We start from the raw sequence: 11,949 nt of genomic DNA on the forward strand, positions 1-11,949 counted from the left end.
TTTGTTCCGGTTCTCTGCCGATTTCTGCTGCTTTGCCGAAAAATGCTATCTAATGGTTTTCTATCTTTGTAGAGCTACAATTTTACTGTGTTTTACTCCCTAAACCACTTCCTTGTCTCTTGCCAGGCCGTCATTGTAAATAAGAATGTTCTCAATGACCTGCCTGTTAATTAAAGGCCAATGACTGAATGAATATCAAATAAAGCCATAGAATTGTATTTTTTTTTCTCTTTATCGTATAATGTTCACAAAGTGTAATGTAATTCATGACATGGGTCGTGTATTTTGAAGGATCAAATACTCAACATCCCGTATTATCAGTTTTACATCGTGCAAGTAGCATTTCTCTGCAGGTAGCAAGGATCGGCAGAACACCGGTTTTCTAGAGACGGTTGATTAACGTTAGTTTATTTACACGTTAACGTGGTCGGGACTCCTGCGTGTTAGTTTGAAACGCTCATGAAAAGGATGATATCTGGGATATCTGGCACTTCCTGGAGGGCGAGTAAAAGTATGACATCACTCAGGGCAGAGCCACCTGGGAGATTTGCGAGGCCCTGTGCGAAATGGCTTGGGGGGGCCCAAAATTTTTGGGGGTTTTTCGGGTCGGATCGGGTGTCTATATGCGCAATTTTAACTCTCCAATTAGCAAAATACTGGATAACTTCCCCTGCCTCATCATCATCTCTTGCCTCGACGCGGGGCCCCACGGCTGCTTGAGACCCGGTCGGATCAGTGATTTTTGTAACAAATTAATCAAACAAGCCTTTCAGAGAGGCATTAAACTCTTCCATTTTCTTTAGTTTTTTTCTTTTTTCAGATTTCCTGAATCTGTCTCGTTCTCTCGACATTGTGTGACAGTTTGTTCCAACTCCACCGTCTGGATCAGAGCAGCTTGTGTCTGCGCTTGGTCTGATCAGTTGTATTGAACAACAGACACGCGCATCATTGCACATATATTTATTGATATGCACAGAATAGTACACATTTAGGTCTGTAATGGAACGTGACTGTTGATATTTATAAGGGAAAAAATGAGAAAAAAAAAAAAAAAAATGGCCGATAGCGCGAGGCCCCGTGCGGTCGCACGGTTCGCACACCCCTTGCAGCGGCCCTGACTCATGGGCTTCCTGAGGTCAAAGTAAAAAAAACCACAGGATGAGTTTCATACAGACTCCGTTTATTCAAACAAACATATCAAACAATCAAATCAAACAATCTCTCTCGTGTGGGTGGTCCTTGGTATTAAAACAGTCCTATCTTGACTCTTTCTTCTCGACACGCCGCCAGGATTCCTGAGTCCAGCAGCTTCATAAAGTCCAGTTTGATCTGAAAGACAAGGAAAGGGAACGTAGCATCGAGGTGGACGGTTCACGTTCACGATAAACCGTCAAAACAATTCCCCACGGTAAGAATTTGTCATCTCGCGGTAAAAATGATAAAAAGAAAGAAAGATATGAGCCAGAAAGAAAGAAAGAAAGAAAGAAAGAAAGAAAGAAAGAAAGAAAGAAAGAAAGAAAGAAAGAAAGAAAGAAAGAAAGAAAGAAAGAAAGAAAGAAAGAAAGAAAGAAAGAAAGAAAGAAAGAAAGAAAGAAAGAAAGAAAGAAAGAAAGAAAGAAAGAAAGAAAGAAAGAAAGAAAGAAAGATCTGAGAGCGAGGAGTTTGAGTCATTCCAGTTTTGCAGTACAGTTGTAACTAATTTAACTGGTTTTTATTAATTCACTTTAATTGGTGTAGTTTAGTATTTAGTATCTTTTAGAGCAGTGATTTGGCTCCAAAGACTGAATGTGGTGATAGATTTTATTGTCATTTTTATCGTTATCGGGATAAATGCCAGAAATGATCGTGATAAATCTTTTAGTCCACATCGCCCATCCCTAACGTAAAGTTTTGTTGTGAAGTTTCAAGACTTTTATTTTGAAACAAAGCTGAAAAGCTTTTATCCAATAAGAAGCTGTGATTTGAAACATGGGACGACCGTTTTACGTCACAAAAGAGAGAAAAGCTCAGACTTTCAGATGTTTCTTTAAAGGTTTTTGTCTTACAAGTGTTTGAGCAGACACATGGTTCTTTTCCACTAGAACCTACTCGTCTCCTCCACCAGGTTTGGTTCTTTCCCACTAGGGGTCTAACTAGAGTAGATACTTTTCTGTTTCTATTCTCCCGAGGTTCTAAGCTGCTGAGTCGGGCCGTGATGTCATCACACTCCAGGCCACCGATTGGTCGGGGGGTTGGAGTCAGACGTCTGAGTCAGGATGTGACATCAGAGAAAGAGACTCTGACGGAGATTCTTGTTCATTTGATTCCAGCAGCAACGGCAGCAGAGAACCTTTATTCAAATTATTTTCTGACCTGTTAGTCAATGGATCAGAATCTTCTGAAACCATGTGACTTTAGAAAAGATCCGATATGTTACAAAAGGCCTCAACTTGTATTCTATATGGCAACCAGTTCTAGATCAGGTTGAAAAGATAGATACCTCAAACATTTCCAATGTATAGATATAACACAGGGGTGTCAAATGTGCGGCCCGAGAGAGATTTTCATGCGGCCCGCAAGAAGTTTCCAACGCAAAAAAACGAAATGTTAATTTACTAAAAAGGAAGGCATAAATAATTGCCATGAATCGCAGCATATCTGATAATATATTTCTTCTACAAATCCATCGTTATTCCACAAAGAGAGCAGTTTGACATGTTTTTAGTTTTCTAGAATGCATTTGCCGATTTTATTTCTTTGTAGACGGTCGTTTATTTTTATTAACTATTATATATTTTCGCAGGAAAAATATCACTGCTAAAAAAGATGATAGAAGATATTTATTCGGAGAATTTCAGTTTTGAATACGAGGATAGTGACAAAGTAAAACAGTTAAAAAAGAAGTGCTGACTTTTTCGGCACACTGGCGTAAATATCTGCGCCAATTTTTAAAAATAAATACACTTAATTGTACTGGAAAAATCTCTAAATCACAAAGAAACACTCTCGGATGTAATAAGAAAGATTATCCTTTTAATTAAATTTCCTATAAAAAAGCGAAATGTAAAAAAAAAACATACTTGTTTCTGTTTATCTTTAAATTATATTAAAAGTATTTTACATAATTTGAAAAAAAAAATGAGAAATTTCAAGAAAAGTTCCTGAAGAAATATATTTTACATAATTAGAGTGTAAACAAAGTGCACATTTCCTTTAAAATTAACTAAACTGATATTGGATTAGATAAAAATAGTAAAAAAAAAAGAATTAGAAAAAAAAATTTCGCACCATTTTTGTTATTCTGAGCGTGCGGCCCGCGAGAAAAAAATTGGTCAAATCCGGCTCGCCAAGCAAAATGAGTTTGACACCCCTGATATAACCCCTCCCTCTTTTTCCTTTTTCTTATTTTTGTACGTTTGTTTGTTTTGTTAACTTCATTTGTGTTTTGTTTTGTTTGTTTAAAATGTGGTGTTGAAATGTATTGAAATGCAGGTCATATTGTATCTTGTACTCAAACTGCAGTTCCTCCCTCGGCCAGCAGGGGGCGGTAACTCACCTCAGGAATGTCCAGCATCCTCCGCAGCTTCTGGTCCCTCCAGTTCCAGTCCAGGACCAGGTACTTCAGGGCCCGCAGGCTCAGCCCGTCTGGAACAGAACCAGAGTCAGAACCAGAGCCAGAACAGAACCAGAGTCAGAACCTTCACTGAGACGGAGGCCGAACTGTGAGGCGTTCAAGTCTAGGCTTGTGTTGAAAAAAATCGATTTTCTGATTCTAAATCGATTCTCATATTAATTCCTAAAAATCGATTTGTATGTCTAAAGATCGATTTTTTTTTTTTTTTTTTTTATTAAAAAATGTTTTTATTTATTTTTTTCCCCATCATTACATTTTTGCCTGGTGAACTTTAATCCCAGTAGTTTTGAAAACTCCTGAACTAAATGAACTTTTCTTTAGAGAAAATGCTGGACATTTCAGCTTAAATTTCTAAATGTTATATTAGTTCAATGAAGTTCATATTATCTATATTTACTATAACTTGTTTGGTTTCTCTGTTATCGGACACGGTTTGTCATGAAATACCTGAAAAATGCCGGTGTGTTTCATGTCCAGCTGAGTCTGGTGACAGAATAAATCAGACAAGATAAAATAATTTGTTTACTGCTTGAACTGTTGCAATTTCTTTCTTTTTTTGCACTTTAAGTGGATATTGAAATGCCTATTTGAGTTATTTATTTCTTAGTTATTTCACAATAATTATTGTGAAATTATTATTTCAAGTCATATAATCCAGGCAACACTAACCCAAATCAATATCGAATCGAATCAAATGGTGATAATCGATTCTGAATCTTAAGAATCGGAATCGAATCGATTCTTGACATTTGAATCGATACCCAGCTCTATTCAAGTCCCTACGAACCTGCGTGAATCAGAGCTCCGATCCTCCCCGGAGTTCCCACACCGATGTGGACGACGCCTTTCTGCAGCAGCTTCACCTGCTCCTCCATCTGCAGAGAGAGAGGAGGTGAGCAAAAAAAATACAAGTGAGGTCTTAAGACGCCCCCAGCCTTAAGCTCCTCCATGGTGGGTCAGAAAAAATGATTTGTTTTGAAAATAAATGTAAGATAATAATAAAATTAATATTCTACTCTAATACAAATTAAAATTCTCCTTTTTAAAAGGATATCTAGATTGAGCACTGAAAAATAAAACTACATATAGTGACAAATACAATCAACTCAAGTCCAATAGAACTGTGCAATTCTGCAATCATCAACTATGAAGAATTAACAATTATTTTAGGAAGGATACGCCATCTTTCTGGACTTAGCATTTTGCGTTATGCCGCTTTGTCCCCATGTTTTCCTGCTGGGCGTGAATGTTATGCAACGTGCGTGGTGACGTCATTCGTGCCCACTGGAATTGATTCCCATCCCCCTCCTCTCACCTTGATGTGTTTAGCGAACAGCTTCAGCGCCTTGGCTCCGCCCCTGAACGCCGTCAGCTGCCTGCAAACAGAAACGAAGTTGGTTGGATCCGGAGGTCGAGGGTCAGCAAACGCCGCCACGCCGCTGCAGAGCTGCTTACTTGATGAGCTCGATGGCCCGGAGCGCCGAGCTGCAGACGATCAACACGACCACCGAGCTCTTCTCCGTGTGCTGCTTCTGGATCTTGGACCATTTGGGACAAACTGGAAACGACAGAGAAGAACCGAAATTTAGAACGAAAATTATAAATAAATATCTTGGTCAACGAACCTTTATCACCTGAGGAAAAAGAGATGAGATGCAACGAAAATGCTGGTCATGTGACGATAACGATGATTAAATACAGTAATCCGTGGCTATAACGCGGTTCACCTTTCACGTCTCGCTGCTTCACGGATTTGCATTGTGCATTGTGTTCTGCATTCTGATTGACTAATCAATTTAAGAAGAAATATAAATAAATGGTTTATTTGAGGTATAAAAGTGAAGACTGTGTTTAAAGATCAGCAGCTGTTTGTTCTGCTATTCTGTCATGTTGTCTTTGTATGAATATATACATATACATATAGATATACATATTATATTTATATCAGTTATATTATATTTATGATAGAGCTTACATCTTGTATTAAACAGGTTATTTTTGTAAAAATGATATATATATTTATACAAATTAGTGTATATTATAAAAAAAATAAATACAGACATATAATTTATGTTTAGTTGTTGAAAGGGGCTGGGATTAAATAAGTTATTACTTCCTCCCACTCCTTTTCCAACATGTACCTTGAAATATGTGTTTTGATGTTGTTTTTTTCTTTATGTGGTGGAATGAACCTGGATTTGTTTTCTTGTCTTTTTTCTTGTTTTTTTATACATGTTCGGAATAAACAAAAACGAACGAACGAACAAACGTAAAAACGTGACTAAAACTAATAAAAAACTAAGGTGATAGATGGACCCAAAGACTAGACCAGGCGTCGGCAACCCAAAATGTTTTAGAGCCATATTGGACCAAAAAAACAAAAAACAAATATGTCTGGAGCCGCAAAAAATGAAAAGTCTTGTATAAACCTTAGAATGAAGAGAACACGTGCTGCATGTTTCTATATCAGTTAGAACTGGGGGAAGATTTTTTTTGTCATTATGCACTTCGAGAAAAAAGTCGAAATGTCGAGAAAAAAGTCGAAATGTCGAAAAAAAAAAGTCGAAATGTCGAGATTAAAAAGGAAAGGAAAGAGGAAGAAAAAAGGAAAAAAAGGGGAAAAAAAGAAAAAAAAGAAGAAAAAAAGGAAAAAAAAGGTAAAACATTTTTGAAAAAGCTCCAGGAGCCACTAGGGCGGCGCTAGAGAGCCGCATGTGGCTCTAGAGCCGCGGCTTGACGACCCCTGGGCTAGACTAAACCGTGAACGGTTCCCTCCTTGTGGCGGCGGCGGCTCCGTGCTACTCACTCAGCTTCAGGTAGGAGGACAGGCTGTGCGTCAGGTCGTTGCTGGACAGGAAGCAGGAGTCTGGGGGAGAGAGGAGAGAGTTACTAGGCCTGTGTTGAAGAACAAAAAAAAAATTAATCGATACTCCGATTTAAAATCGATTCTCATATTAATTCCTAAAAATCGATTCGTATGTCTAAAGATCAATTTTTTTTTCATCATTACATGACAACTTTTGTTTTTTTTTTGTTTATGCCGAAAAAAGGAAAGTTTTGTTGGACACAAGAATAACTGGTGCCATGTTTTTGCCTTTAAATATGTTTAAAAGTATGAAAACATTTGAGTTTTCAGTTATAATTGCATAAATTGTCTATATTTCAGTACTTTATATACCGTCTTGGAGTTACATTTGCATAAAATGCTAAAAACTAAATTCTCAAAAATTAAAAACCGAAAAAGACCAAAAATGGAAAAAATTAAAACAGAATGTGTTAAAAACTAAAACTGATTTCCTCCGTCTCTGTTTCCTCCCTGGATCTGTTTGGTAATTCTACACGATGTTTCTGAAATCAGTTCTATCAGCATTCTGGGAGCTGATTGGTCCTTACAGCATCATTGTGGGAAGGGGGCTCAGTTGGCAGAGCGTTCGCCCATGAACCTGAAGGTCAGTGGTTCGAACCCTAGTTCCTCCTGTGTCCACCAAAGTGTCCTTGGGCAAGACACTGAATCCCCCGGTTGCTCCCGGTTGTCAGGCCAGCGCCGTTGTGTGGCTGTTCCGCCGACAACCGGTGTGTGAATGTGTGCGTGTGTGGGTGAATGTTTGCAGTGTAAAGCGCTTTGGGGCTGTAGGAGTACAGCTGGAAAGCTATATAAGTGTAAGCCATTTACCATTTACCATCATTAGCTGCAATACTTGATGTTGAATCTCAATATAATACTAGTATTAATATGTTGCAGAACTACAGTCATATAATTCATGCAACAGCTGAAAAAACTGTTTTAATAACACTAACCCAAATCAATATCGGAATCGAATCCAATCAAAGCGTGATAATTAGGGTTGATCCCGATCACTTTAGTTTGAGTTTCTGCCGATCCTGATTTTTCCCGATCCGATCACTTTTTTTGGCTCCCGATACATTTCTGATACTTTTTCCCGATCAGATACGTTTTGGCAATGAATTAAAAAAAAAAAGAAAGAAAGAGGTCTAAAACTAAATTATCCCAAGTTTCTTTTATTGTCCATTGAGAACAACATGGACATTTATTTCAACAAAAGCTTATCAGCTCTGGTGCCACAAAATATAAAAACATGAAATCGTAAACTAAAACAAAAAGTGCAAAATAGTGCAATAAAAAAATTAATAAATTTAACTTCAAAAGAGGTAGTTGAATGACATCCAGTTAAACTCACAAATACAAGAAAATTAAAATACTTTTTGGCTTAAAGGAGCTTGAGGCTCCTTTTAAGAAATGAGACTCTCTAGCGCCACCCTTCACCACGACGGCCGTCGGGGTTCCTGCAGCCAACAGTGAAGCCAGCACGGGAGAACGGGGAGAACGTGCATGCAGCGTCATGTGACGTCACATCTGCAGGACAGCGCGGGAAAATCGGGACCGAATTGCAGCACATTTTGCAGAACACAGCCTGTTCAAGGTAAAGGAGAGAAACACTAGAGGAAACATTCTTTTGGGTTTGGAACGCTTCATCTGACATTATTACTAGAAAACTTAAAATGTATACGGATTTTTTTCATAAATCCTGCCACAATCCTGCCTCAAGCTCCTTTAACCTTAATGCAACATTCTGAATGGATGAAATGAATAGCAGCAGCTTAATAAACATGAACATTTATAACATTTCACAATTCAAACATGTGAACCATGTTAGTTAAGCCGCAGGCCGGAAGTGACTTTAAATGCAACAATATATAAAACGATTTAATATATATTAAAAACATTAATAATTAGGTATGTCCCAATACTTTTTTGGCCGATACCCATGTTTTGAAAATGCCATGATCGGGCGCCCGATTGATCGGGAAAACACCGGAATCGAATTGATTCTTGACATTTGAATGGATCCCCAGCCCTGGTGTTGAGCTCAGCGGATCGACAGAACGGCGGTTTCAGGCGGGTGGACTCAGAACCGACTCACCGCGGATCTGCATCTCCTCCAGCTCGATGACGGAGCGCTGGTCCTGGAAGTGTCGGGTCACCTGGTCCTGCAGGTCGGCCGGCCGGCCCGGCTGCGGCGGCGCTGCTGCCAGCACGTCCTCGATCGTCTTCTTCTTCTTCTGAAACACGCGGTTCATTCGTTTTTATACACACTGTACTTCATTTATTTGTCTTATTCATTTATTTATTATTGACTGTGCATTGGTATGGAGGATTTTTTGTGCCAAAATTAAATCAATAAATACATCATTAATTAATTAAAATGGGAATGAAATATATCATTAAATAATTAAATGTGTCATTAATTAATTAAAATTAGAATTAAATATATAATTAATTAATTAAAATACAATTCATTTTAAGTAAAAAAATATATTTATTATTTCAGCATTTAATTAATTAATGACACATCTAATTAATGATTTCGTGTTGTGTGTGAATCATGAAATGTAAAACTGCATTTTATTAGTTAATGACACATTTAATTAATGATTTCGTGTTGTGTGTGAATCATGAAATGTAAAACTGTCAGTTTCATTCGTCAAACTCAGTGGGCGGATTCCAAACACCTCATTGGTTCCCCTGCACATCAAGTCAAGGCAAATCGAATCCACATAATGGATTGTTGCAGGGCTTGTGAACACATTACGATACACTAGGTGGCATTATTCACCTCTACGTTGGTTTGGATACTCTACTCCAAAATTTTTACTCTACTCCAAAATTTTTACTCTACTCCAAAATGTTATCGCAACCAGTGAAACCTCGGTCCTCTAACCACAAATGTTGAAACAGCAATGTGTACAAAATGTCAAAATCCTGCCCAGAGCTGCTGAGAGAAGCAGCGAGTTTAATTGAAGAAGCTCTGAGCAGAACTCCTCCGGCTCCAGCGGCTCCGTCACAGCAGAAACCTGCTGCTGCATCACGCAACTCTCTACAACACGCAACTCACAGCTGTCATGTTTAGAAAGGCTTCTACCTCCCGTTTCAGACCAAAGCAGTGGATTCCACTGGATTCGCGTTAGCTCCGCCCACTGAGTTTGACGAGTGAAACTGACAGTTTTACATTTACATTTCATGATTCTCACACAAAATCATTAATTAAATGTGTCATTAATTAATTAAATGCTGAAATAATAAATATATTTTTTTACTCAAAATGAATTGTATTTTATTTAATTAATGACATATTTAATTCTAATTTGAATTAACTAATGACACATTTAATTAATTAATGATATATTTAATTCCCATTTTAATTAATTAATGATGTATTTATTTATTTAATTTTGGCACAAAAAATCCTCCATACATTGATGGGATGTGGGTTTTTTTCTTTGCAGCGCGGGATGGGGGGGTGGGGGTCCAGGACCGCCTCTTCCTCCAGCTCCTCACTCACCTTCCTCTTCCTCTTGGGTTTAGAGTCTGTAGACTCTTCCTCCTCTGTCGGCTTCTTTAGGGGAGTCGAGTTCTGGAAAAACAGGAAAATATCAACACGACACGTCCATCCTACGACACGTCCGTCCTACAAAAGGGTTTTTTTTCTTTGCAGCGCGGGGTGGGGGGGCATTTGATGGACAGTTTTACCGCCTCTTCCTCCAGCACCTCACTCACCTTCCTCTTCCTCTTGGGTTTAGAGTCTGTAGACTCTTCTTCCTCCGTCGGCTTCTTTTGGGGAGTCGAGTTCTACAAAAACAGGAAAATATCAACACGACGCGTCCGTGCTACGACTCAGGTTTTTTTCTCTGCAGCGCGGGGTGGGTCGGGGGGGCAGGACCTCCTCTTCCTCCAGCTCCTCACTCACCTTCCTCTTCCTCTTGGGTTTAGAGTCTTTAGACTCTTCTTCCTCCGTCGGCTTCTTCTGGGTAGTTAACTTCTGGAAAAACAGGAAAATATCAACACAATTCCTGCTAAAATGTAATGAATCGGTGCTCATCTGTTCTCTGCGTTACCATGACAACCACATCAAGAGATTTAAAGATGTAACGACTCTCCTCACCTGCTGGCCGTCTTTGCTCTTCTTCTCTTTCCCAGTTTTCCCTATCGCCTTCTTCCTCTTCACTGATCTCGCCAGGATTTTCTCTTCCGGCCATTTCTCGTCCCCCGTCTCCTTTTCTGCCTCGGAGTTTTCTGTTCAGAAACAGAGAAGAAGAAAAGAGAAGATCAGACTGGTGTCGAGGTAAAAGGTTAGACGGAGGATTAACGGTGCGCCGGTTACTCGCCCGGCGACCGGAAAAGACCGGTTTGTAGCTCGACCGGTTCTGATCGGTGACCGATAAATGAGGCGCCGACAGATGTGACTTTTTTTCTGGTCAGTAAACGCAGCATCGGTGCAGAGACACCAACTTGAAGTTTTCCCTCCGAAATAAAGTATTTTATATATTTATTAATTTAATTTATTTTATACGTATTTTGATTGATTGATTGATTGATTGATTAGCAGCTTCTCAACTCAAAGCAGTTTCTCATTTTCATTTGTCAATAATCAGTAAATGATTGTTTACTGTTACTTTTGTGGGTTTTATCTCTCGAGTGAAGAGAACCAACAATTGATCTGTGTGAATAAACTCTTTAGAGGCTTTTCTGACGTTTTTTGGTGATTTATTGGTGATTAAATTACTGCATGTTGTTGATTAGTGACAAGAAACCATCAGAACCATCAGGTCCGAACCAAACCTGGAATCTAAATCGATCTCTAATTAAAATTAGAGATGCACCGATCAGGACTTTGAGGGTCGATCACCAAAATCCTTATCTGCCGATCACAGCGTGAAATCCATAAATTCGTCAATATTGTTGTCTCCTTTACAACACTGACATCGTATTATTAGGTATAAAAATTAGGAGATGAGAAAGTATCGTGCCTCAACGGCAGCCAACTTTGCAAACTCAATATCTTCCTTGATGTGAGAAACGTTGAAATGTCTTATCAGCTTCGTTGTGTTGAAATACTTTAGTAACATTCCTCCTCGGGGTTTCTCCTTTGCACAAACCTTGAAAACTGCAAATTTGTTTTCCTTTTCGGAGATTGTGAAACTCCCGTACAGGCGACGCCATTTTCAGTGTTGATGCTTTGTAGAGACGGCCACGCCTCCTTACCCCTCATTCACACTGAAAGCGTCACGGGCATCATAGGCAGCCGGCTGCCATTCATTTCCTATGAAAACGCGCATGGAGAGGCAGCCGGAGCAGCGCGTCCAGAGCTTCAATTTGAAGTTGAAAAATCTGAACTTTATGCAAATGAACGGCGTCCAATCACAGATTGTACTTTCATGTACACACAAACGTACACTCATTCACATGCGTAGGAATTAATATATTTTTCATCCAGCAAACTGACATTTTTGCTGATTTGACTTCCGTTTTTACCTGA

General features: G+C 39.0%; 1 protein-coding gene across 1 annotated transcript; it reads right to left on the reverse strand.

Annotated features, from left to right (window-relative positions):
• Positions 1–1,196: 1,196 nt before the first annotated feature.
• Positions 1,197–8,739, reverse strand: cmss1 (cms1 ribosomal small subunit homolog). The gene is made up of 7 exons (XM_061724650.1): positions 8,557–8,739; positions 6,420–6,479; positions 5,069–5,171; positions 4,929–4,989; positions 4,401–4,488; positions 3,536–3,624; positions 1,197–1,329 (listed from the first exon to the last, which is right to left on the reverse strand). Exons 1-7 carry the CDS (start codon positions 8,711–8,713, stop codon positions 1,246–1,248), a joined length of 642 nt encoding a protein of 213 aa, XP_061580634.1. The 5' UTR covers positions 8,714–8,739; the 3' UTR covers positions 1,197–1,245.
• Positions 8,740–11,949: the final 3,210 nt, after the last annotated feature.

This window comes from Cololabis saira, chromosome 6 (genome assembly GCF_033807715.1).
Source record: "Cololabis saira isolate AMF1-May2022 chromosome 6, fColSai1.1, whole genome shotgun sequence".
NCBI lineage: Eukaryota > Metazoa > Chordata > Actinopteri > Beloniformes > Belonidae > Cololabis > Cololabis saira.

Bases quoted from the DNA above. Each gene is read 5' to 3' on its own strand.
- cmss1 (XM_061724650.1), bottom strand. From the start codon at position 8,713: ATGAACCGCGTGTTTCAGAAGAAGAAGAAGACGATCGAGGACGTGCTG. The intron at 4,489-4,928 runs GTGAGAGGAGGG...CTCTCTCTGCAG, and splicing joins TGTTCGCTAAACACATCAAG to ATGGAGGAGCAGGTGAAGCT. The intron at 1,330-3,535 runs GTGAGTTACCGC...CTTGTCTTTCAG, and splicing joins GGATGCTGGACATTCCTGAG to ATCAAACTGGACTTTATGAA.